Source organism: Rhinichthys klamathensis, unplaced genomic scaffold (genome assembly GCF_029890125.1).
Source record: "Rhinichthys klamathensis goyatoka isolate OS25496 unplaced genomic scaffold, OSU_Roscu_1.1 h1tg000053l_1, whole genome shotgun sequence".
In the NCBI taxonomy this organism is placed as follows: Eukaryota; Metazoa; Chordata; class Actinopteri; order Cypriniformes; family Leuciscidae; genus Rhinichthys; species Rhinichthys klamathensis.
The window spans coordinates 2,671,017-2,698,493 of NW_026606598.1; the positions used below are offsets into that span (position 1 = coordinate 2,671,017).

Consider the following 27,477-nt stretch of genomic DNA (forward strand, 5'->3'; position numbering starts at 1 on the left):
TCTGTTGAACACTCAACAGAAGCGATTTCGAAGAATGTTTCAAAAAAAGAAAATCATACAGGTTTGTAACAACTAACGTTAGAGGGTCAGTAAATAATGACACTATTACTTTTCAGATTATAACTGTATATTATTTTGCATTATAATTCATATTATTAAGTCAAATTTAAACAAAAACAATCAATACTGTGTGGGGTCTCACCATACAAACGTATAAGACTTGCATACATTATACATTTGTTTTCTTTTTTCTTTACATTTTTTTAAATTACATATTAATCTGGACATTCTCAATCCCAATATAAATCGTTTTTTTTTTTTTTTATATAAATTTATTTTTTACGTTTCACCATGTGAAATCAAACACTTCCCATGTCCTGGGAATCAACCGACTAGGATATAACTTAACTTAATCAAATTAACGTTAGATCATTTTCTTACATTTTTGCACATCTTTTATATACATATTGTTGAGAGCAGTCAAACTATTCCAGTGTCAGATTCTTCCAATGGGCTGAATGGACTGCAAATAGCAGCCAATAGGAGCAGCTTTCCTGTACTATAAAACAAACGCTCCATCATTATCTGGTGCTGGAGAGAACAGACGGACGACACGCAGAGTTCATACTCCAACCGTAAAAATAGGGATCTTTGTCTCAGCTCAGTCTTCCTCTAGCTCTAGCAGTCCACAACAACCCACGGTAAGAGTTTTCATTAAGAAGTTTGCATCTCTCTTGTTAATGTAGAAGCTTAAGCAAGATCGCAATTAAAATTGTATTTGGAAAAAGTATTGCAACTACGCTATAAACGGCGATTTAAAAGCTTCTGGATAAGCCTTTTGATCAGAAAGACTTGCTTTTTAATGTATCGTGGAGGTCTACTATCATACATTTTCTGACATTTCTAGGCTTCTTGTGAAAGAAAGCGTCCACAATGACAGCTCAACCTTTCTCTTTCGTTGAAGTGGTGCCGTCCAGTGGACGCCCAGTTTTAAGTCATCGATAGCATCGATCGTACTCCTGCACGAAAGTTTGTGCATTTTAGTTTACAACACAACGATGACTATCTGTTAGATGTAGACCTGAATCATCTGATCTGACGAGCTTCGTTAATGGTTTTAAAAGAGAAATAATTTAACAAATCAGAAATTCATTATCTACAATTTAAATTGCCATTTTACAGGTACATAGACGTTTTAATATTTTTATATTAACATTAGTCCTGTCGGACATGACAAAATTAACTTTCGGTTTATTTATAAATCAGATTAAATTGTCCTTGATTCACTATAAAGAATCGGATTCGGCACATATGAGTTATTCATTCGGGCATCGCACTTTACTGGCCTCGTTTGATTCACTAAAAAAAGAATCGGTTCATAAGAGTCATTCGTCACGCTATGGATTCAGTTGAGACATTGAGTATTGCAATTTGTAACATTTTTACTGTATTTTTAAATTGTTACAAATTTGTACAGTATTTTTTTGTAAATGTATGTACAAATTATTCATTATCTTAGTACAACGTCTCTGTACAAAAGTCCCCTACCCTATATGAGTATTTCTGTGTTGAACCATAGCACATATTGGTCATACTTATCATTTGCCATTTTTACTTGTGTAGAAATGTAACGCTTATCACGTTCACGTGCATAAAAGTAGTAAGTCTCAAACAGTTTCCATCTTGTATCGATACTACTTCAACTGTATGCATATTTCTCCATGAAAAGTCAAGGATGCCTCTTGGCTTTATTTCACATTCAGTGTAACCACAGTTATTTTCCATCCCAATCCCACCGCGCTCAGCGAACAGCAGCCATGCCTTTCGGGAACAGTCACAACCAGTTGAAGATGAAGAACACCTGTGAGCAGGAATACCCCGACCTCAGCAAGCACAACAACCATATGGCCAAGGTCCTCACACCGGTGCTGTATGAGAAGTTGCGCTCCAAACAGACACCCAGCGGGTTTACACTGGATGATGTAATCCAGACCGGGATAGATAACCCAGGTAAAGGCCCGAAGCAACTCAAAGTCCTCTAAAGACCAGCTCTCGTGCGCTTTTAGAACCTATAGGTGTATTGCGAGCATTACACTACAATCAGAAAGAAGTGTTAATATAGTTGTGTGTTAGACAGTGACCTTGCTGACTCGTGTTTTAGTGCAGAGGGCATTGAATAAAAACATTTCCTGTATAGATAAGACCAACCTGCCTGGCATGGATAATAAAATGCAATTGGCCTAAAACAGGTCATGAACACTGTTTTCCGAAAGGAAAGAATGCTCAGAGTATTTGTTGAGTCAAATGGTGCTAACCTATTCAGAACCCAACAGAACTCAGCCTTTGGCAGCAAAGTGTAGTGTTTTTTTTTTGTATTTATTTAGCAATGCTAAGCTAGCCAGGCTGGTCATCAAGCAACGGCCAGCTGAGGATGAGTTTCCAGACCTCACAGAGCACTGCAACCATATGGCCAAAGTCCTCACTCTGGACATGTACAAACGTCTCCGTCAGCACTGCACACCCAATGGTTTCACCATCGATAACGTCATTCAGACTGGAGTAGATAATCCTGGTAAAAGAATATACATAGTCTGTCAGGGGTCAGGGTTTAGATAGTCCTAAGAGAAAGCACTTGATGTTAAGCATGGCTGGTTTTAGTTAGTGCCGGCCTCTGAGGTGCATGGCTCCTAATTTGTGTACATGGACCTTTTTCCCCATCTCAGGCCACCCCTTCATTATGACTGTGGGTTGTGTGGCTGGGGATGAAGAGACCTATGAGGTGTTCAAGGACCTGCTGGACCCTATTATTCAGGACAGACATGGAGGATACAAGCCTACAGACAAACACAAGACCGACCTCAACCCCAGCAACCTCAAGGTATGAAGATGAAGTGATAGATCACCCAGAAATGATTCCGTTATTTACTGACCGTTATTTCAAACATGCACGCAACAAAAGATGTTTTTGTCCAAAACAACATTAGACCCCACTCAGTTTCATTGTACAGACAAAACCGCTGAGACATTTTCAAAATACAACCTTCTGATGAGTTTTTTTGTTGTTGTACTTAATCACTGATACAGTGATATTGCTTATTCAAAAGACAAACTGTTTGTTCCTGCAGGGTGGGGATGACCTGGACTCCAATTACGTGCTGAGCTCTCGCGTCAGAACAGGCAGGAGCATCCGTGGATTCTGTCTGCCGCCCCACTGCAGTCGTGGAGAGAGAAGAGCCGTTGAGAAGCTCTCTGTGGAAGGTACATCACTGCAGCACCACATCGGTTTATTTGAAACATGACAAAAAAGATCTGCTGCATCCCAATTTGCAGACTATCCATCCTAAAATAGTATTTGAAATTATAATTAGTGTCCCAAACTGTAGTATGTTGAAATGAGTATCCCAAAGGTACTTGGATGGTCTACTATTTGTAGAAATTGCAAGTCCATGCACACTTTAACAGCTAATATTGCCTACAACCCATTGTGCTTTGGAGGAGGATTCGGTTTGCTTCAACTACATACCAGGGTTATTTTAGTTAACTAAAACGAAAACCATAACATAAAATAAAACTAACTCGATCTACTATGATGCACAACACAATTACTAAAACTATAATAAAAATGAAAACCCATTTAAAATATGAATAAAAACTATAATAGTATCCTACTGATACTAAAATATCACTGCAGCATAAACCTAAAGTGTTAAACTAAAAAACAGGGTTAAAGTGCGAGACAGATAATCAAGTTGAGGTTTATATAAAGGGGTTTGAGTGATTTATAATAATCATTATCTCTAACCTGATGAAAAACTTTTTTTTTTTTTTTTTTTTTTTTTTTTTTTTTTTTTTTTAGATTTGCCAATTGCATCGTGCAAAAACATGAGAGCTTTCTGCATGAAAAACCCATGACTGGCAGATCAATGTAATGCCTCTTTTCTCTCCAATCTCATTGGAAGAATTGAGTAGCATAAATCAAATTAATTGAAAAGTTGAGTGTGTGTGTATATGAGAATGGTAACTGTGACAAGATGATTGACAGTTGAGTTTACTGTGACAGGATGCATGTAACTGTGCTACAACCTGGTCTGATAAAGCTGCAGTTATGTGGTAGTATGTCCCAAAACTTCTGTTTTCTCCTGCTACACACACAGTGTTTACTTTTTCTTCACAGACAAAGTACATTCTTTTAGGGCATAGCGAATTAGCATTCAGCACTTATGTTCCTGAAATTTGGTCATGTGACTCCCTCTAGTGGTGATGAGTATTGTAAGTGCAGAAAATGTTTGTCTTTTATCTTGTATTTTTGCGTGTACGTTTCCAGGTGGTTTGGTCACATGGGTATCGGTGGGTATATACCTGGTAGTATTTCCTGTTTGGTTCATTGTGTAGAGAGGGGGTGAGTAGCGGGGAGTGCTCACTTTCTGTTGACCGTTTATACGGATCTTTATCATGTTTTACGTGGATAGTCTGTTATCATGCCAATAAAATGTTATTGGTTATTCAATGAAAGAAAACGCGTCACGGATATTTCCTGCTGCTTAGCCTCTCAGCGGCTATAGGGTGCCGCTACATTAGTCAACAGAAAACCTGCATAATTTATGGATTATGGACGCGACTTGGAAACGGCTGTTTCTGCATACAGCATGTTGTGGCGGACGTGCATCATGAAGTAGATTGACGGACACGACGCACATACAGACGGCAAACGAGGTATGTTGGCGGTTTTAATGGATTGTGCTGTATCACCGTTGTGGAAGACGCTGTTGTAGTCGTTGGATTGGAGTTGGGTTGAATGCGCTTTGTGCTGCTCGTGCATATTTATGGGCTCTCGTGTGCTGCCTTGTTACGTTCATTCATTGTTTGGCTCTGTGAGCGCGCTGTTTGAAACGGAGCTCACATTGTCCGTTGCGTTGGAGAATGATGGATTCTGAGGATATGGAGCACGCTGCTGGTAGCGGCAAACGAGAGCATAAACCCACGGCAAAAGCCCTGGTGGCTAAAATTGAAGCCTTGCAAAGGGATCGCAAGAGTAAAGTGAATAAAGTGAAGAGTTTGATTGGGTCAATGAAAGAGCTGATGATATGCGATGACAATGCGTCTCAAGTGTGTTCTATGCTGAAAACGACACAGCTGCTTATGGATGATGCATCTGCGCTGCATAAAGGAGTATTGCCTCTACTTCCTCCGGAGGAACAAAGTAAACAAAATGAATGGTTTGACTCCATTTTGGAACATTACAATGGCTTTGTGGATGACGTTAAACAATGGATGAATGAAGTTGGGAAATTGAATACCTGCACCGCTCCTTCTAATATCTGCGGGCCTGTGGTTGAGGAAGCCATATATACAACATCTCAAGGGGTTTGTGCATCTGATATTTCACCCTCTGCTGACGTGGTGTCCACGACACACAATACTCAGCCCTCTAATGTACATCTACAAGCTGGAATGGATTCTGGGAACCTCGAAAATGAAATTCAACCAATGGACAGCGCTTCAAATATAAGCAGTAAAAGATCTTCTGGAGTTACATCTCATGGGTCTCGATCATGCCGATCTTCCATTCGTCTTAAGGCTGAGGCAGAACTGGCTGCTTTATTGGCTTCTCAACAAATGCTGCAAAGGAAACATGATTTAGAGGAACAGGAGGAACTGTTGAGGAGAAGGAGGGAAAAACTGGAGTTGGAAACTAAATTAGCAGAGTCAATGGCAAGAGTAAAGGTGTATCAAGACGTTCATTCTGCATCTCATTCATCTGCGGATAGGACTATGTCGAAACCCCTTCATTCGGTGGCGGAACCATTTGTTCCTTCTGCTAATGTGCCATCAGCATCAGAGTCCATACCTGTAACACGTACATCACATGTCGATAATATACAAAGGATTTCAAATTATTCTCTATCTCAGTCAGGACAACAACAATCAACAAGATCTAAAATGAAACCTTCACAATCTACATTGCCTAATAGGTCATCATTGGATAATCAGAATAGTGAATATGCTCATGGGTCAGGATCAAGTTTTCAAATTGACGCAAGCCATACAAGCATGCTTCAGCTTATGGGTAAGCAGAATGAAATAGCTACCCTATTGGTTAAACAGCATAACTTGTCTTCACTTCCACCCAGAGAAATACAGTACTTTGATGGAGATCCATTGCGCTTTCATGAGTTTATGCGCACATTTGAGGAAGTTGTGGAAAAGAAGGCAGACAACCCAGGAGATTGTCTGCACTTTCTGGAGCAATATACACGAGGACAGTCGAAAGAACTTGTCAGAAGTTGCCAGCTCATGACCCCGTTACAAGGTTACTTAAAGGCTAAGGCATTGCTTAAGGAGAACTTTGGTAATGAGGTAAAAATTGCTTCGTCATATATGGAAAAGGCTCTTTCATGGAAAGCTATAAAATCTGAAGATGCTAAGTCTCTGCAAGAGTATGGTCTTTTCCTAAGGAGTTGTTGCAACGCTATGCAAGATATTAACTATATGAATGAGCTGAATTTCACCACTAACATGCAAATTATCCTCTCAAAGCTTCCTTATAAACTCAAAGACAGATGGAGAGTCGTTGCATATGAGTTAAAGGAGCGACGCCACAATCAAACCACCTTTTCTGATGTTGTTGACTTCATCGAGAAACAAGTAAAAATTCTATCTGACCCTGTATTTGGTAATATTCAGGATGTATCACCTGCTGGAGGTAGGAAGACTAATTTCAAAGCAAGTCAGCCAAAAACTAGAAGCAGCTTTGCAACCACTGTCACTGCTATACCTGAAATGAAAGAACACCATAAGATATCAACCAACAGAACCTGTCTCTTTTGTAGTGGTGAACACATACTGGATGTCTGTAATAAACTTATCAGAAAAAGCCATAGAGAAAAGATGAACTTTCTGATGACGAGAGGAATTTGCTTTGGCTGCTTGCATACAGGTCACCTCAGTAGGGACTGCAAAAGGAGAAGTATCTGTAATATATGTAGTCTTAAACACCCCAGTCTTCTTCACATTTATTCTCATGAGAAGGTAGATACTTTGGACCAGAAGAAAGCTGAGTTCAATTCAGCAGTAGCTAGTGCCATGGTCTCTCTCCAAACTAGTGGGCTTACTGGGGCTGGTAACGACAGCTGTGCGTTACCTATCGTTCCAGTTTGTGTTAAATCAAGAAAGGGAAACAGTGTGGTGAGGACGTATGCTTTTCTTGATTCTGGAAGTTCTGCTTCTTTCTGTACGGAAAGTTTGATGAACAAGCTCAATCTCCCCGGAAAGAGAGTTAATATTCTTCTCAGAACTATGAGTCAAGATAAATCAGTCGGTAGCTACGTTCTAAAGGATTTAGAGATTTCTGGGTTGAGTCAAGAATATTACTGTGCATTGCCCGAAGTGTATACTCAAAAGAGCATGCCTGTGACCACAGCAAATATCGCCTCACAGAAAGATCTTGAACGTTGGCCTTATTTGAGTCATATTTGTCTACCTATGATTAATGCTGGCATTGAGCTTTTGATTGGAGCTAATGTTCCAGAAGCACTGGAGCCTTGGGAGGTCATACGTAGTCAAAATAATGGCCCATATGCTGTAAGGACCCTGTTCGGATGGACTGTTAACGGACCACTTAAAGGAGTAGGCATGAATGGAGATGATGCTGCCAACCAACTTCCTGTGACTGTGAATAGGATTGCAGTAATGAAGTTGGAAGAGTTGTGGAAGCAGCAATTTAAGGCCGATTTTCCAGAGACTGCTCATGAAGAAATGGTAGGAACATCTAAAGAAGATCAGCAGTTTATGAATTTTGTGTCCAATTCAGCAAGACTGATTAAGGGTCATTATTACATCGGTCTACCATTCAGAAATGCTGAAGTAGTCATGCCTATGAACAGGAGAATTGCAGAACAACGTGCTTTAACTCTTCAAAAAAGGTTTAAAGTGAATTCTTCCTTTCATGCAGATTACACCACCTTTATGGAGGATGTGATCCATAAGGGTTATGCAGAAAGGGTACCGGCGGCTGAACTGGAGAGACGTGACGGACGTCTGTGGTATTTGCCCCATCACGGTGTATATCATCTCAAGAAACACAAGATTAGGGTTGTGTTTGATTGTGGAGCTTCTTATCAGGGTACATCACTGAATAGCAAGCTTCTACAAGGTCCAGACTTAACCAGTTCACTGGTGAGTGTACTTCTACGATTTAGGCTGGAACATGTTGCCTTGATGGCCGACATTGAAGCCATGTTCCATCAAATCAGAGTTCACCCAGAAGATTGTGATCTCTTGAGATTTCTGTGGTGGCCAGAAGGTAATGTAAACGGCAGTCTGGAGGAATACAGAATGGTGGTCCATCTATTTGGGGCTACATCATCACCAAGTTGCTCGAGTTTTGCATTGAGGAAATGTGCAATGGATCAAAAGGATCTATTCGACCCCAAGACAATGGATGTCGTTTTCAATAATTTCTATGTGGATGACTGCCTTGTTTCCGTATCTTCCGAATCAGATGCTGTTCAGTTGTACAAGGATCTTACTAGTATGTGTGCTAAAGGTGGATTTCGTTTAACAAAATGGACGAGCAACAGCCGTGCTGTATTGGGTGTAGTACCTGAGAAGGACAGAGAGAAAAAGGTAAAGGATTTGGATTTCGATCGTGACACTTTGCCAGTGGAACGAGCATTAGGAGTGCAATGGTGTGCTGAATCGGATGCCTTTCAATTCAAAGTGGTAGTCAAAGATAGACCTCTTACCAGGAGAGGAATTCTCTCAGTGGTTAGTTCCATTTACGATCCTTTGGGGTTCTTGTCACCTGTGATTCTGTCTGCCAAGAGGATACTACAAGATCTATGTAGGGAGGGAATTGGATGGGACAATGAAATTCCATCAGTGTATGTTCAACGTTGGATGAACTGGCTGGATGATCTGCATCACTTGGAGAGTTTTGAGGTCAGAAGATGTTTGAAGCCTGATGGGTTTGGAGATGTAATTTCTGCTCAAATGCATCATTTTTCAGATGCTAGCGAGCAAGGATATGGCGTGGTATCCTATTTGCTGCTCCATAATGACCAACAACAGGCATATTCTACCCTCTTAGTAAGCAAGGCAAGAGTTACACCATTAAGATCCATTACAATCCCTCGCCTGGAACTTACAGCTGCCACTCTTGCAAGCCGTATTGACAAGATCTGGATGAAAGAACTCAAGATGCCCTTTCAGAACTCCGTGTTTTGGACTGACAGTACTTCGGTACTCAAATACCTTCGAAATAGCTCCTCAAGATTTAAGTGCTTTGTGGCTAATAGAGTGTCCGAAATCCTGAAGGCTTCCGATGTAGAACAATGGAGGTACGTGAATTCGTCAAGTAATCCAGCAGATTTGGCGTCTAGAGGAGTGAAGGCGGATTCACTTTTGAAGAACGAGACGTGGATTTCTGGTCCCGCATTTCTCGTTCGATCACAAAAGGAGTGGCCTATGGACCCCACCTATAGGGATGTAATATTGCCTCGTGACCCTGAGATTAAAAGGAGTGCTTTGGTAAACATGATAGAAGTCAATGAAAATCCTGACTCCATATCATATCTCTTTGATTACTTCTCCTCTTGGATTCGACTAAAGAAAGCCGTAGCATGGATCCTTCGTTTGAGACGAATCTTGATGGATCGTAGCAAGGAAAGGAAACGACTGCAGACTGTTCTTGTCTGCTCTGATATAGATCCATATCAACAAGAGATGATTATTAATCAGGAGATGCAGAAGTTTGAACCTACAGTGCGTAAGGACTTACTTTCGTTGGAAGAATTGGAAAGGGCCGAAATGGAAATCATTCGACTTTCTCAAAGAAAGAGATTCCCGGAGGAACTAAATAGTCTACGAAAGTGTGGAGTAGTCAAGCGAAATAGTCCTCTTTATAGTCTTAATCCAATACTTCAGTGTGATATCATCAAGGTTGGTGGACGTCTTGATAACGCATTGATTCCTGAACACTCTAAACACCCAATTATATTGGCAAAGGACTTACACATTTCTAACCTAATCCTGCGACAAATTCATGAAGAAGTGGGACATAGTGGACGGAATTTCATGCTGGCAACTCTTCGACAGCGATATTGGATCCCTGGAGCTAGCGTAGCCATAAGAACATTTCTGTCAAAATGTGTAGTGTGTAAAAGGTTTAACGCAATTGCAGGTCATCAACAGATGGCTGATTTACCTCATGATCGAGTCTCATCAGACAAACCACCCTTTACTCATGTTGGACTGGATTGTTTCGGTCCATTTGAAGTAAAGAGAGGAAGAACCACTCTAAAGCGTTATGGAGTCATTTTCACCTGCTTGAACATTAGAGCCGTTCACATTGAGATGGTTGCATCACTGGACACCGACTCATTCATTCACGCACTCAGACGTTTTATCGCCCGACGAGGACAAGTGGCTGAAATACGTTCAGATAATGGAACGAACTTCGTCGGGGCCGATCGTGAATTAAAAGAGGCGATACAAAATTGGAACCACAGTCAGATAAACGACGTTCTTCTACAAAAGAAAATTAAATGGACTTTCAATCCTCCTACCGGTTCACACCACGGAGGTATCTGGGAAAGGCTCATCAGATCAATAAAGAAAATACTGAACTCCATTCTTCGAGGGCAAAGTCTGAATGAAGAAGGTCTTCATACTTTCTTGTGTGAAGTAGAGTCTATACTTAACAACCGACCCATAACTAGATCATCTTTGGATCCTGACGACATGGAAGCTTTAACACCTAATCATCTTCTCCTTCTAAAAACAAAGCTTACATTACCACCTGGATTGTTTGAGCAGGAAGATTTGTATGCTCGTCGAAGATGGCGTCAAATTCAGTATTTAGCCAACCAATTTTGGAAAAGATGGATCTGTGAATATCTACCTTTACTACAAGAACGACAAAAGTGGATGGTAAAGACACGGAACTATCAGTTGGGAGATGTTGTACTGATGATGGATGAAAACGCACCAAGAAGTTCCTGGATCATGGGTAAAATTATTCACGTGATAACAGACAAAAAAGGATTCACACGGCAAGTTAAGATCAAGACTATGAGTACCTGCTTGACCAGGCCAATTACAAAAATTTGTCGTCTTCTTGAAGCTGAGGAATCTAAAGATTAGCTATGACTGACATTTGAGAGCTCTCAACTGACTTTTTTGACTTGACCTTTTTGACTTGGACTTGATCGAATTACTGACTTTACTGACTTAGACTTGACTTTTACATTAACTTTACTCCAACTTTACAATGATGAACGTTTGAGCGCTCTGGACATTCTTGCACACGTTTTTTCACATTTCCTTAAGCAATGAAAAAAAAAAAGAAGAAAAAAAAAAAAGGAAAAAGAAAATCATGTATAACAATTAATTATGTAATGTATGTTAATATTGTTCATATTTTGATTGTGTCTATGATTATTGCAGGTTTATTGTGTAATAATCAGGGGCTGGAATGTAAGTGCAGAAAATGTTTGTCTTTTATCTTGTATTTTTGCGTGTACGTTTCCAGGTGGTTTGGTCACATGGGTATCGGTGGGTATATACCTGGTAGTATTTCCTGTTTGGTTCATTGTGTAGAGAGGGGGTGAGTAGCGGGGAGTGCTCACTTTCTGTTGACCGTTTATACGGATCTTTATCATGTTTTACGTGGATAGTCTGTTATCATGCCAATAAAATGTTATTGGTTATTCAATGAAAGAAAACGCGTCACGGATATTTCCTGCTGCTTAGCCTCTCAGCGGCTATAGGGTGCCGCTACAAGTATCATCATGTGTGATTGGACCAACATAAATACTCCTTGCATAGAAATTTTAATCTGTAGTCTAGGATGTTTCTAAGAAATTATTTATCTTAAAGATAACGGAATTAGTAACAGATTTGTTGATCTGTCTGCTGTAGCTCTGGGTATCCTGTCTGGGGATCTCAAAGGGAAATACTACGCTCTGAAGAACATGACAGATGCCGAGCAGCAGCAGCTCATCGATGACCATTTCCTGTTCGACAAGCCTGTGTCTCCCCTGCTGCTGGCCTCAGGGATGGCTCGTGATTGGCCCGACGCCAGGGGTATCTGGTCAGTGTTCTAGATTGCCCTAATGCACTGCGTGTGCTACTTTTGTTGAAGAACCTACTTCCTGTCAGTTTGTTCCAGATCCTACAAATACATGCAGCAACAGCAATTTGCATATTTTTACCAGTCTTGCACTAAAACCACGCAGCATCAAATGTGCTGAGAAAATGGTTGGTTTTTAGTACTGGCTCAACATTAATTTAAACAAAATTCTTTACTGTGAAAGCATTTAATTCTGGCTTAACCATTGCATTTCTGTGCTGGACTTAGAAGACTTTCCTTCACTCATTTTCTCCTTGTTTCCAGGCACAATGACACCAAGACATTCCTTGTGTGGGTGAATGAGGAGGACCACCTACGTGTCATCTCCATGCAGAAAGGTGGCAACATGAAAGAGGTCTTCACCCGTTTCTGCACGGGTCTCACTAAGGTATTACATCCCTGTAATCCTAAAGGCCCATTCACACCAAGAATGATCACTATATCAGTTATTATAAGTGTGCTGCATGAGCTCATTAAAGTTTGGTGGATTCTGATTGGCTGTCAATGTTTTTATCATTCATCAGCTGGAAAAACTCGTTCTGAATGTGATTGCAACTATTGTTCTTTTGCTAGTTGAACAAACTTTGAGTTTCAGAATAGGTTTAGAGTTGACAAAACCAAACCAATTCAACCCGGTGTAGATCAGGTTCAGCGTGTTCACTAGGCCTGTCGCGATAGTCGATAAATCAATTAATCGCACGATAAAAAAAATAAGCTCGATTATTTTTACGGACGCGATAATTTCCATTTGCATGCTTGTTTGTTTTCCTCGTGTCTCTCTCTCTCTCTCTCTACCAAAGAGACTGGATGACAACTCTCGGTTTCTTAGCATGAACTAGAGCTTAGATTCTCTGCCCGAGCCCGAACTTGACCCGACCCGGCCCGACACTATCCTCGGGCCAGGCCCTTGATCTAGAGACGTGCACTCCCAACGCAATAGAGTACGGCGCGGCACTAGATTTGATGGCCGGGCGCGGGCGGTTATGCACTCACTCTGTGTGTGCGGGCTGCGGGAGAATAAAACGATTCGCGGGACTCCCGCAAACTAGAAATATCTATGAATAAAACATATAAAAACGAATCGATTTTTATTCATTTGTTGCAGAAAAGCATCAAGAACAACTAAAACAAAACGATTTACAGGCCAGAGTTTCTATTCATAACATGTTTGCAGCGATGAGCGATGTAGCCAATCACAGACATATGTGTTGACTTCTTGAACGCAATGGCCAATCAGAAGCATTTAAGATAGACTCCCCTCACAGCTCAAAACTGACTTTTTGTTCAGTGCTGAATTCTGTATGCTGGCAAATCCTCGAATTATAACAAACAAAGTGTGGATATTATGAAAGATTTATTGTGCAGTCAGCTTCATTGATAATAACAGAGATGTGTGAGATCACGATGAACTGTCTGCTTTTTAGGAATTACAGACATCCCAAGTCTCCCGGAAGTTCCGGGAGTCTCCCGCATATTGCTAGCCTCTCCCTGATGCCCGCAAATTAGTTCAAATCTCCCGGAATCTAGAGCGAGATAGAACATACTGCGCCCAGAGCTTAGAAAAACTCATATTTAACGGCTCTGACTGCGCGCATAACATACACAGCGCGCGGCGCGTGCAAGGCAGAGAGGGAGAGAGCGAGAGACCTTGCGAGTGTGCCTCAGGAAAGATAGACAAACCCCCCCCCCCCCCCCCCCCCCCCCCGTCAACAATCCAGTCACCCCCCCCCCCCCCCCCCCCCCCCCCCCCCCCCGTCAACAATCCAGTCACCAAGATATACCTCCCTGAAATGACTTCTTGCAGGTTGGGATGTCTGGAATTATTAAGCGAGCGCACTTTGCGCACATTCATTCATGCCAAACCATGCACGCAGTAGCTGCTTGCTTTTATGTTAAATTAACAGTGGTTTGTGTGTTAATGCTTTAATAACAAATCATTTAGGGTAGGGTCGGGTTTTGTTTACATCCATTTTATTTATTGTTTTTGGTATTTATTCAAGTGCATTTTTTGTTAGCAGAGACATTGCTTTTATTGTTTTTGGTTGTTTTGTTCATTTATTGTGGATATTTAAAATGTTTCCATTTTCAGTGTTAAATAGTCTTTAGAAATAAAAGTTTATTGATCTTTGAAAAGGTGTACCTGCATTATTATGCCATTATCATTATTTTAGATGTAAATGGTCTCGGAACGACAATATTATCGTTTATCGCAATAATTTCTTGGACAATTTATCGTCCAGCAAAATTTGTTATCGTGACAGGCCTAGTGTTCACAACACTTGGGGTTTGATGACTGATAATTTGTTAACTTGCTGACTAATTCACTCTGGAGCACATCCACATGAAAGTGACATCTGCAGCGAACAGCCAATCACAAAACCTAAATTTGATTCACTTACTGAAGATTGAGAGATCGTTCTATATAATAAACTGAAACATTTACAAGGCAGGAAAAACAGCTGCTGCCACTAAAGTTTGAGAAGGCAGCTAGAAGGAAGTATCTGCCCGCTCATAGCTGATTGATGCAGTTTTAGTTTGCAATCTCTAGAGGCCCATTCACACTGAATAAAAACGATAACTATATTGGCGTCCACATCAGCGGACCGCAACATTGTTTATTTGAAGCGTGTGCTGCAGTTTAGTCCTATGCCGTTGGTGGTGATGCCAGGGTGGATTCTGATTGGCTGTCAAAGTTTTTATCATTCATCAACTTAAATATTTTTTTTTTATCTGAAAGTAGGGGTGTAGCGATACACGTAATCGTATTGAACCATTCAGTACGAGGCTTTTGGTTCGGTACGCATTACAAACCGAACGATTCGTTGGACTTTTTTTTTTTTTTTTTTTTTTTTTTTGCCTGTGCGACCAAAATTTTGTTAGCTGGCGTGACCACCACAACGTTGCCCAACATTAAATAGCAAACGTAATGAAAGCGGAACGAAACTGACCTACTCATTATTTTGTGCAGTTTGGACCGATGTCAGTGCAGCGCGAGCCGATCTTTATCAAGCAACACATTTCACAGGAACGAATAGAGTCTCTCTACACAGCGCTAAGAGATCCAGTAAAGAAAGCATTTGAATTCACCACTGAATTAATAACATCGCTGCGAGATCTAGTGAGAAACATTCAAATTTCTCTGTTATTAACCGTAGATCTCTATTAGATCCAACAGCGCTGACGTGGAAACCAGGAGAAACATTGTGCCATTAATGATCTAGTTAAAGGCTTTAAGTCCACTAATCGGCAACATTCACCATGGATTTTTAATGTGATGAACAAAACATTATTTGTTCATCCTTCAAAGGTAACCCCCATTTATAAAACTAAAAGTTGTCCTACATCTTGAAACTCACTTTTTTTTATAAAGAAAAATTATTTTTAAATATATATTTTTTAAATCCAGGACATTGCTCTCTTTTTGCGGTATCGAAAACGTACCGAACCGTGACACCACTGTGTCGAATCGAACCGAACCATGAATTTTGTGAACCGTTACTCCCCTATCTGAAAGTGATTCCAACGATATCTTTCGTCTGTGCCGTTATCGTTATAGTTGTGATGTGGACTCTGCTATTCTTTTACATTTAGAACTACATCTTTATCATTATAGTAATTGTTCTTGGTGTGAACGGGTCTTTACTCAGAATGAAACCTGCTCTGGAGCGGATTAACCACGCAGCGCAAGTTACCGATCCCTTATCTTCAACTCCAAAAACCATAGTTTGTTCATAGTATATCCTCTAAAACCAGCTTTATGAAATGGGCCACATATCATTGCTCGTTATTGTTATGGTATGGACTTCCCTATTCTCACAGGATTGGTATGACTATTAAAACTTTATCATTTTTGTTTGTTTTTTGCTTTTCACGTTGCAAATAATTTTTATTGCCAATCCACCTTATTCCTGACGAGTTTACTGCGTTTTGAATTATGGGCGGCACTTCCGGTTTGGGGAACTTCCATTCAAAAAGGCTGAAACGAATCATTTCCAATCATAAGGTTGCCCTACAAATGAAGCTGATCCGTCAGTTTCCTTCATGATTTATTTTCAGACATCATGAGAATAACGTTATACTTGGTATTTTAACGTGACATGTTATAACAAGAATATCTACGGCAAGAGCTCTTTTCAGTCGCTGCTTTCTTTTCCTCATGATGATTTTTATTTTTTCCTTTGCAATCCGCTGTAAAAGTATGAAAAAGGACAACATATACGGCACATTTGTGGTCTGTTCTCCCGAATTTAATTTACGATATTCCATTTATAATTCACTGGAATGCACGAAGAATCTCTCGTTATTCTCCTCAAATCCTCACGTCTCTTTCCAGGTTTGTTTTCACAGGTAAATGCAATCTATAATCTGTCAAAATGACGGAAATCACTTTGATGTAGCGTCACGTAATGCTGAAGTTAATGCACATTTTTGATTAAGGCTTGTTATACAATACAGATATATATTTGCCTACTACAGTGATATTTAACCAAAGACTCGCGCTTTTGGGGCTATTTTTGGTCTATTGATTCTTTTAAACTTTTAAATTTCATTTTAATGCTCGATGATTGAAGGGTGAGTCGATTAATGTCATCTCATTGTGACACTTTTGTCATCGTATTGCGATCATAGAGCGAGCCTTTCAGCCTTGATTGTTTACAGCTTAACGGAAGTTACACCCATAATTCGCGCAAAGCGTCATGGGGTGCAGGAATAAGGTGGATACATTCTTTTGAAACTGCTTTAAGAACCCTTGTGGAGACCATCTTGTCAAAGTTTAAATAACTGTATTTAGCATCTTGTATTGAAATGCACTAATTACAGGTATTTTAAATATCCTGAAACTTCTTCCTCATTCTGGTGTACGCAAGACACTTTAGATAAATAATGGCTTGAACAGAGCTGCAAAAAACTCGAACTGTTTGTTCTTTCAGATTGAGGATTTGTTCAAAAACAAGGGTCACTCGTTCATGTGGAATGAGCACCTCGGCTACGTCCTCACCTGCCCATCCAACCTCGGCACAGGCCTGCGTGCAGGAGTGCATGTCAAACTGCCTAATCTCAGCAAGTACCGCCAGTTTGAAGAGATCCTTAAGAGACTGAGGCTGCAGAAACGTGGAACCGGTAAGAACTGATTTCAGCTGGAGAACATTTAACCGCACATTACTATTCCCACCGAGGATCGTGAACAAATGCATCATGTAAACTGATGGCAATGATAAAGTGGTGCCTCTGTTCATTAGGTGGTGTGGACACTGCAGCTGTGGGCGGTACTTTTGACATCTCCAACGCTGACCGCCTGGGCTTCTCTGAGGTGGAGCTGGTGCAGATGGTGGTGGATGGAGTCAAGCTGATGATAGAGATGGAGAAACGGCTGGAGAAAGGCCAGTCCATTGATGACCTTATGCCTGCCCAAAAGTAGACTGCATTTCAACCTCACTTCACACATTCTTCTCTCTCCACCTCCTCTCACCTTTGTTAACTGATGGATTAAATGTTTGTTGACTTGTTCTTGGAAGACATGTTTTATTTAAGGGTCCTTTGTATCTGCACTGGTCAGTTCTTGTTACACATAGATGTCACAGGGCAAAACATGGATGAGAATATCTGAAAATAAAATTTGGCCCGTGATGACTTGCTTTTTGTCTTTATTCCCTGTTCTATCCTGTTTACAATTCCAGGGTTCTCACATTAATTTAACTTTTACCTGTTAAGTTTTACAGCTATTCATGATTTAATAATAATTCAAGAAATTGTTTTATAGAAATCACAATCTGCAATTTCTACCTAATGCAAAGGTTCAGAACTGAATGATTAAATATACACGGTGTGTTTGTTTAAGCAACATTTCTTATTACTATTGAAGACATTTATTTATAGATACAAGTACAACTCTTTAATGGAGGCAAAAACAAAAGTGTTGCGTTTATAATTTTGTTCTATATATATATATTGCTCTCTGTCTTAGGCGTAATTTTCAGATAATTTACACAACTTTTTGCCAGGTTCTGACACTCTTGGAAAAAGTTCTACTAATAAACCATTAATGTACATAAGCAACATTTGCGGATCTATGCATTTATGCACGTAAAAATTCTCGCCATTAACAATATATATTAGAAGATCAAATTAAACCCAATACTATTGAAATTGTATTTCTGGACATTGCAATGTTATTTTTCCCCGAAAATTGTTATTGTATACATATTGTACATATATCTGATTTGGCATTGCATTAGCAACCTCAGACAGTTGACCGAACTATCCCTTTAACTGTCTCAGCTTCATACATATATATGGCCCATCATGGATATACACTCTTCCCAGTAAACATCAGTATGTCCATCTCAGAACAGCTTTCATTATGGCTACATCAAATCATTGTGAGTAGTGGCCTTATTGTGTGTGTAAGGATCAGCTATGCTCGGTATCATTTAATTGCTTTAATGTGAGTCTAAATTCCACAGCCCACCAGCTTTATGCTGATTCAACTTTTCCTCTATATTGTCATTAGTTAAATTGTATTTCTATTACTATTGCCTACACTAAGGGTTTGGGATTTGATTATTAACAAACCCCTAGTATTAAACATGACGCTTCTAATCACAAATAAGGACAACAGCGTTTCTTTATTTTCTCTTTACAAGAACCCTTTAAATAAGCTCACATGTAAAAGACAACATAATGAGAGAGAGCCCAGAAAACCCTCACACCCAACCATAGCTTTAAATAGCAGGAATCAGACTGCAACACAATGGCTGGTTAAATATGGACCAGGAAAAAAAGATTGCATGCACCATCACAACCTTTCTCCTCTTGAAATAAAATATCATTGCATTTCTGTATCTATACATTTTGCCGACTTCTTTACCGAGTCTTGACGAAGACTACCTTTTCAACTGTGAGATTATGCAACAAGATCTAAAAACAGAAGTGTTGTGTGGTGTCATTAGTGGTCTCAGTAATTGAGACGGATCAATGGACTCTCAAACAGCACAAACATCCAGCTGGGTTTTACAAAACATTTTGAAGAATAATTTCAGTTATTAGTATCAGCATCCTTAAGGAATCCACACATAACTGTAATAAACCAAACCATTCTATCATTAGCAGGTCATAGGTACTGTAACTTTTAGCAACAGAAATGGTTAAGACAAGCATAGAGTGAATGGGATAGTGTGCCAAAATTATTGTCTCATATTAATGAGCCAAAATGAAGTGAAGCCATTTTGACCTAAAAGCATCCGTTTAGGTCCGTTTGACAGCGTCAGGAACAATATACGAGATACAAACTGAGCTCAATGGAGACTGCCTCATGATTTGGTTTTGCTCTGACCCTATATATATATATACACCAGTCTCACTGGCCTGCGAGACCAACCCAGAAGCCCAATATGATCACTGTGACTGTACAATTGCAGCTATTGAATTGATGGTTGCATTCACAACAGCATTTGCAACAACAGGAACATCTCTGGCCACTCTCTGGATGGGTGGAATATTGGGTCCTTCCAAAGTATCCAGAATACCTGCAAGCAGGAAAACACAACAATGACAAAACGGCAATGTAAGGCCTGTAAAGACCGTAGCATTGACAAACTAAGCCAACGTCAAAGAACTAGCGCTGATTGTGTTGTCGACTCAAGTCGGCTGAGCAAAAAAAACGTTTCGTATTCGTCATTCGGTGGCTCTAGATTTCAATTACTAAAGGTCACAATAAGGCCTTGAAGACATTCTCGTGCACAACCTATTTCATTTTCATTATTTTGCTTTATCTTCAGTTAGCTATTCAGAGATAGTACAACAAACAAAAACACATCAGGCTTTTATAGCTCATATAGTATGATATAGTGAGAAAATAGAGCTCATACAAGAAACTATGCAATTTGATGCAGTTTATAATATTTATATGGCCAAAAAGTAAGGTGAAAATTCTGATGGCTTGTAATGTAAATCATTAAATCAAGTATATGGTTAACTTAGTGTTTTGGACTGAACAGCCCTTGCCACAAAGATGATATATTGTATATTTACTATGATTTTGCTGTAGATATGAATAGGTAATATTGCAATTATTTAATACAATCTTTTTGGACATTAACATTTCCTAAAGACTGTGGCATTAAACTAGTTTTATGATTCTTCTTTGTCCAGTGACCCATGATGAGACTATTAATATAAAGATATTTTGGCTAGTTTGAACCCGTTTCATTGGCTCGATTCATAACTTTAATTAAGTGATTCCTCTGCATCATCATCACACAAATATGTCTTTGCATGCATGTATCAAAATGTTTCATAAAATGTTTCGGTAACAGTCTAGTTTAGGTTTCAATTCTCACTATTAACTAGTTTCTTATTAGCATGCATTTTACTAGGATAATTGGCTGTTTATTAGTACATATTAATGTCTTCTTCTGCATGCTCATATTCTACATCCCTTAATCCTACCCAATGCCTAAACTTAACAACTACCTTACTTACAATTAATAAGCAGTAATTGGGAGTTTATTGACGCAAAAGTCGTAGTTAATAGTGAGAATTGGACCCTAATCTAAAGTGTGACCAATGTTTTATATAAAAAAAAAAGTGTTTTACTATATGTTATGCATTTACGTTTGAAACTGGGTTGTCCTGCAATTGTTGTCTTATGCTTTAGGTGGCACTGTGTGATTGCGTACACCTTGAACATTGAAAAAGTAAAGTTTAAGTTGTAAGTGCACTCAGCCTCAATTGTGTTATTGCAATCTACAGCTCCATAGAACATAATGATATTCTGATATACACAACACTATTGCTATATTAGTGCATATGAATAAAAATGATTTAATAATGTTTTCTTGTGTTAATTCAATGGTGAACAGTGTGGAAAATGTGCCATTTTACTTTTATTTCTTATTATTTGAACTTTTTTTGTTTACTGTTAACAGTTTTTCAGGGTATTAAATATATATATTAAACAAAATACATTCATTTTTAGCTTAATCGCCCAGCTCTACTTGCTCTCGGACTCATGTCTTACCTTCAACCATCTTATGGTAAGCAAAGTGCAGGTAGAGCAGAAAGAGCATGTGAAGAGCAGCCAGTGTGCCACACAGTATGAGGCGAGGAGTCTGACCAACAGCTCGAGAGATGAGCACAGCCACCTGAGAGGAGGACACGAGCACAAGGAACGTGAATACACATCTTACAGTGATACATGCATGATTTTGGCCCTTGTTCATTTTGCTTTACCATGCGTAGAGTAGAGAGCCCTCCAATCACCAGCCAGAGAATGTAGAAGAGCGAGTGGAAGTGGACATTGTACGTGATGAAAAGGACCACACAGTGGCCAAAGAGACCATAACCCTGAAAACAAAGATAATAAGACACACTTCATCGCAGTGTGAATTGGGCACATCATACACTCTCTCCAGGGGTAATGTGAGCTACTTACTAGCAAAGACAACATCTGCAGCATGGTGATCTGAGCGTTGCACAGGTAAGCAAGGAAATAGATGAAGGAAGACACTCCTAGCCAGTATCCAAAACAGGTTCCAATGGCAGTGCCCATCAGCGTTCCCTCTCTCTGTTTCAACAAACAAACACCAGTCAAGAACGACGGACTTCCGATGAAGAAAGCCTGACTTTCATTTTGGATTAAATTTGTCACTGACAAATGTCTGGAACATTGCTTACGATGACGGTTCCTGATGTCTTCATGCCATGGAGCAGAATAGCCACCAGTGAGAACACCAGCATCATTGGTCCATACAGTTCTCCTGCAACTTTCTGGGTTTAGAAGAAAAAATAAGTAGCTAATGAAGCAAAAAGTGCTCATGACATCTGCCGCTATAAGTCTGCGCTGTCGTCTCCAGTGGAATGAGTAACACGGTTTCGTCCCACTTTTGGCTTTCCACACAGCTCAAAACTAAATAAAATGTGCTGTGTGACAGCGAGGAAAAGAAATGCAGATATGAAAAATAAAAAAGTAAATACATTAAAATGAATTAACCCTGTAGAGTCTGACAAGAAATAACAGTCAGAAAAAAATATTTTAATTTATATTGGAATGGTTTACTGAGACTTTAAACAAACAAACAAACAATACTTTTTTTATATATATATATATGTGTGTTTTTTGTTTAGTTTTTGAGAATCATATTTCATACTTCAGGTTTGTATGGTGCATTTACTATGATATTGGTGAATATGGAGCATATATTCAAAGAGGAAAAAACACCTCAATTTTATTCAGAGGCCCAAACTGAGCAAAAATATGTAATTTGTTGCATTTACTGATATTTACATAGTCAAAAAGTATGATGAAATTCTGATAGCTTGTAATGTAAATCAATGAGATCTTTATAACAGTCTAGCAGATACATAAAGTGCATATAAATATCAGAAGTCACTCTATATCTCCCAAAAATTAGTCTTAGCAAGATGATATTTAAATGCTTTTATGATCAAAGCTCAGTAGTTTTTATTGTAGGGGGCAAAACATATAATGCAATGCAATACAATGACTGAGAAATGAACAAATAAACTCAAAAGCCGGATGGATCATATTTGATACTCACATTTTAACGTGACTTTTGATGTATGGATAATCAAACTATCAATCAGATGTCAGAAGGCACGTAGTAGATAGTGGCAACACGTATTGATCATGTTGATAATTTAAAGGGCTTAGAAATTTGCATATCAAACATGATACAGTAGACTTAATAGGGTTAATAATATGTATCTCTCGCTCAGGGTTGCCAAACCCCTGCTCTTATATCGTTACAATTAAACTTGCTTTCTATTGTTTTATGGCTAGAATGATCGACTGCCTTACCTGTGGAAAGTTGATCATTCGGACTGGGATCAGGGATTCCACCAACCTGTGGATTAAGCAGTTGGTCACTGAGTCTGAAGCAGTGGTGAAGCTGCAGTAGATATTGTGAAAGCGCTGCTAGAATGCTTGACATGGATCTTACCTGTTTCTGACTTGAATGGGTTCCACATCAAAGTACGGCCGGAGAATGTCAATATTGGCGTACAGATTAAAAGCTTTTGAGGCCTGTCGCTTTCCTGCTTGCCATACCTGTGTAGATACACGCTATGTTAGTAACAATCTTTTCTACACACAGCTCAACAGAAATCTATAAAGAGAAGTTACACAAGTTTTTTTTTCAGTAAAAATGACTTACACCTGTTGAATGGAAAAGAGCAGCTCAGACATTCTACCTCATTTCACGCACATGTTTACACCTGGTATTAAGATGTGTTTTGGTCGATCGGATCACAAGTAGACGAGGGAGACACGTTCCCGTTTACACCTGGTGTTTTAATCCGTCTCTTTCATCCACTTTTGACCACTTCTGTCCTGATTTCTTCGAGGGGAGGGTCTATGGGCGGGTAAATCTATAGGCTTTTTCAGATCTTTCAATCTAATGGACAAAATAAGCTCACACAATTTACATATGAAGGTGACCGGAGATGACGGAAAAACATACGGAGAGCAGGAGCTTTAGGCCCCGTCCACACTACTGCATTTTCGTTTAAAAACGGAGACCTTTTGTTACGTTTGCACCTCCTGTCCACACTAAAACGGAAAAAACGAAGACCTAAAACGGAGAAGTTTAGAAACGCTGCAGCTCCGTTTTGCGTTTTGAATCTCCGGAGGGCGTTTTAGTGAAGACGGGACAAAACGAAGGACTTTAGAAACGATGACGCAGAGGCTCACGCTCGGCTCTATGATTGGGTGTCATCAGTCATGACGTATCCTTCCCTGATTCGTCAGCCACCCATCACATGTCAATCCGTTTCCTGTTTACACCGGCACGCGCATGCCGAGTGTTGGTGAATGGTCACGTGATCCGCGTTTTCAGGCGTTTTAATGTGGACGGAGATCAATTCTAATACGCAGATAAAACGCTGGTGTGGACGGAGATCGTATTCGTTTTAATTCTCCGTTTTTAAACGAAAACGCAGTAGTGTGGACGGGGCCTTAGTTTCTGCTCTGACAGCCACAAGACCAGCCGAACGCTGTGAGTGTGTGTTAGAAATCAGGAATGTTGAGAGAACATTGTGCTTGATACATTTTTCATCTTCAAACCAAACTTGGGTCTTCAGCTGATAAAGTTTGAATCCCGTCTGGCTAGTGCGCTTCCCATAATATTTGCTCAATAGGCGGAGAGTAGATATTTTGTGGCTGGTCGAAGGTGTTTTCTACCTCTGGAAGTGGTTGAAAATGGACAAGCTCAAAACGTTTTAGACCCCGTTTACACCTGTATTTGGCGTCATCCAATCGACCAAAACGCATCTTAACACCAGGTGTAAACAGGCCTCACATGTCAATCAGGTTCCTAGCCCTCCCTCTGGCTCACCTCATCAGCAACCTGTCTGCCCAACTGTCCCTTCAAGCCCTTCATCCCGAGGAACTCTCCATATTCTCCGTTGTCCTCGTCCGTAGCGGCTGCCTCTTCCGTCACCTCCTCCTCCTCCTTCATGCGCTGATGCATCTCCCCCATATCCTCGAAGCTGGAGCCCGAGGTGTCGTCCATATTCTCCATGTCCACCACAGCCGAGCCGCTGCCCTGGGGTCGGTCACGAGAAAGAGAGAAAGTTATGTCACAAAGTCTCAGTGCAATGTTGTAAAAAACTCATACAGCCAATTTTCACACTCCAGATAAGTTAGAGAATGTGATGGAGCATGCAGGACAGGTTTATTTTCCCTTTATTTTTGTATAATTTGCTAAAGTATTCTGAATACTGCAAATACATAGGAAGTATTAAAGGGTTAGTTCACCCAAAAATGAAAAAAAAATCCCATAATATACTCACGTTTAAGCCATTCTAGGTTTATGACTTTCTTCTTTCAGCCAAACACAATCAGAGCTATATTAAAAAATATCCTGGCTCTATAATCGGAGTGAATGGTAATAGATTTTAACATTAACTATTAATAAATTGCACTTCTACAGCATTTAATCTTTGTTAATGTTAATTTCACCATTTACTAGTAGCCTACATTATTGAAATCAAAAGTTTGTTGTATTTGTTAACATTAGTTACTGCACTGTGAGGGAACATGAACAGTTGTATTTTTTTATTAACAAAGATTAATAAATACAGTAACACATGTATTGCTCATGGTTAGTTCATGTTAGTTATCCTAATACATTAACTAATGTTAATAAATCAAACCATATTGTAAAGTGTTACAAACAAATAATTTACTCAGAACACATCATAAAATGAGAATGTTAGTGTGCTTTAGTAAGAGTGGTAAGCAAGATTTTAACCTTAATAAACTACTACAGTATTTTCAGGTTATTGACAATGTGTAGAAAAATTACCCAAAAAAGAATTTATTTTAGACCGGAGTGAGGTGAAACCAGAAAAAAAGTGCAAAGCAAGTTGTTATCTAGGTGCTCATTTTATTCAATTGTATATGGTAGAAATTTTGACTATTAGTTAAAATAAACATTTTAATGCTACTTTTTTATTCTACTTTTTGATATTGATATGATTATATACCTAAATAATTATCAGGTCTAGCAAAGAAGGATTTTATCTTACAAAGCTATGAAATCCAGTGGTAAAATCCCAGCTTTTATTTAAAAAAGAGGGAAAAAAGAGGGCAAGAAAGGATGTGTTAATGTTGGCCACCACCGAAGACCAATTTTGACCCAGGAAAAACCCTGGGTAGGCAAAACGATTGTGGATGCTAAAGTGCAATAATAATGTTTTTGGACATGCTACAATGGTAATACCATAGTTATTTGTACATATAACAAGCTAGCATGTTTATGAGCATGTAACGTGGAAAATAATAACAATAAAATGGCGATAATTTATCTCCTACACTTATACTAACCTATATGTACATAATTGTTTACATCACAGTTTCGCTTACAGTATCCTAAGCAGCTTTGAATAGTACACAAATGGTACATGAATATGGTAATTAGTGAGCAAGATCCAATAGAAATAAAGATAGTACCACCACAACAGGGAGGTCAGACTATGCAAACGGCTTGTTTAACAGAAACATCGTGTGTTTTCATACGTTATGTGACTGTATAATGCTGAGTTGAGGTAAATTACCTGGATAATGTTGTCATCAAAACCACCCCATGGTTCCGTATTCGTGTTTTTGCTTCCTTGTGATGCCGACATTGTTTTGCACTATCAAGAATATAAGCAGAAACTTTAGCTGCTAGAACATTAAAACGCTACGATCTATAGTTTGGTTCTGGTGCTCATTTTAGTTTGATATTAAAAATGGTTTGTGTGAATTGTTTTGCCAGCTGTAGAGCGCTGGGACAAAAATGTGACGTGATGACGACGCGATTTGTGACGCTACTTCCTCTAATCGCAGATCTAAACTTCCGGATTTTACCAGACAGAACAGTCTTGGAAGATTTTTATATAAACTTGTATTTAACCTCATAAAACTTGTATTTAACTACATAAAAAAAACGTATTACATACGTTAAAAAGCAGAAAACTTCGCCGTTAAATGTCAAAATCGGGCTAGCATACCAGTACGTCATGTCAAAATAAAAGTCGTGAGACCTGTACTGTTTTATTTTTTTAGTTGAAAATAGTTTTTTGTTGAACTGGATTTCTAGGTTGCATTGCATATTTAAACAATTTAAACCATATTATTATCATCATTATTATTATACAAGTCATTTTTATTTTATTTTACTATATCACAATCATGTGAAGAAATGGGATTAAGCTAAACAAAATTGTAAACAATTTACAATTTATAACAGAAATATGGCACTAATGTAGACAATATAAAACAAACAAAAACATAAATAAAATGACTTATTGAGGCACTGTGTTACTTTAAATGTTGTTTTGCTTTTTACTTAAACGTCCATTCATCCAATGTCACATGTATCGTAACCTACTACATTAGCATATGTTTCAGTTTATTAAATATATATATATATATATATATATATATATATATATAGGTAATAGATTGGATGATGTATCGTCCTTTACATGCTAAACTTGTATATAAAAAAGTTAAACATTTTCTGAAGGGGCACTGTACCCTGTCTATGACTGTACCCCGTGTACTCAAAGTGTAGGCTATTAAAATCTCTCAAATTTAGTTTAATCGATTTGGAACCATCACCTTACCGTGGTGGAGAGGTTTGGGTGCCCCTGTGAGCCTGGAGGCTGTGTTGTCTGGAGCCTAGTGCTCCTGGTAGGGTCTCCCAAGGCAAAGTGGTTCCAGGTGAGGGGCCAGACTAAGAATGGTTCACAAAGACCCTTATGAAGAAACGAGGAAGAGGAGAAGAGACCCTGCCCGGAGGAAGCCCGGGGCCCCCGTCTGGAGCCAGGCCCAGAGGGAG

The 27,477-nt window shown here is 39.3% G+C and overlaps 2 protein-coding genes across 3 annotated transcripts; one reads left to right on the plus strand and one right to left on the minus strand.

The window, feature by feature from the left end:
* Positions 1-542: 542 nt before the first annotated feature.
* ckba (creatine kinase, brain a) lies at positions 543-17,758 on the plus strand. 2 transcript variants are annotated; one of them, XM_056248156.1, is made up of 8 exons: positions 543-701; positions 1,806-2,010; positions 2,724-2,878; positions 3,126-3,258; positions 11,920-12,091; positions 12,395-12,518; positions 17,062-17,251; positions 17,371-17,758. In XM_056248156.1, exons 2-8 carry the CDS (start codon positions 1,818-1,820, stop codon positions 17,547-17,549), a joined length of 1,146 nt encoding a protein of 381 aa, XP_056104131.1. In that variant the 5' UTR covers positions 543-701; positions 1,806-1,817; the 3' UTR covers positions 17,550-17,758. The 2 variants fall into 2 exon arrangements, with proteins under 2 accessions (XP_056104131.1, XP_056104132.1); XM_056248157.1 differs by lacking the exons at positions 543-701; positions 1,806-2,010 and adding an exon at positions 2,290-2,572.
* A 1,340-nt stretch (positions 17,759-19,098) lies between these two features.
* yipf3 (Yip1 domain family, member 3) lies at positions 19,099-26,462 on the minus strand. The gene is made up of 9 exons (XM_056248162.1): positions 26,207-26,462; positions 24,484-24,693; positions 23,092-23,198; positions 22,950-22,995; positions 21,806-21,898; positions 21,564-21,695; positions 21,362-21,475; positions 21,150-21,273; positions 19,099-19,656 (listed from the first exon to the last, which is right to left on the minus strand). The coding sequence occupies exons 1-9, from the start codon at positions 26,276-26,278 to the stop codon at positions 19,526-19,528; spliced, it is 1,029 nt and encodes a 342-aa protein (XP_056104137.1). The 5' UTR covers positions 26,279-26,462; the 3' UTR covers positions 19,099-19,525.
* Positions 26,463-27,477: the final 1,015 nt, after the last annotated feature.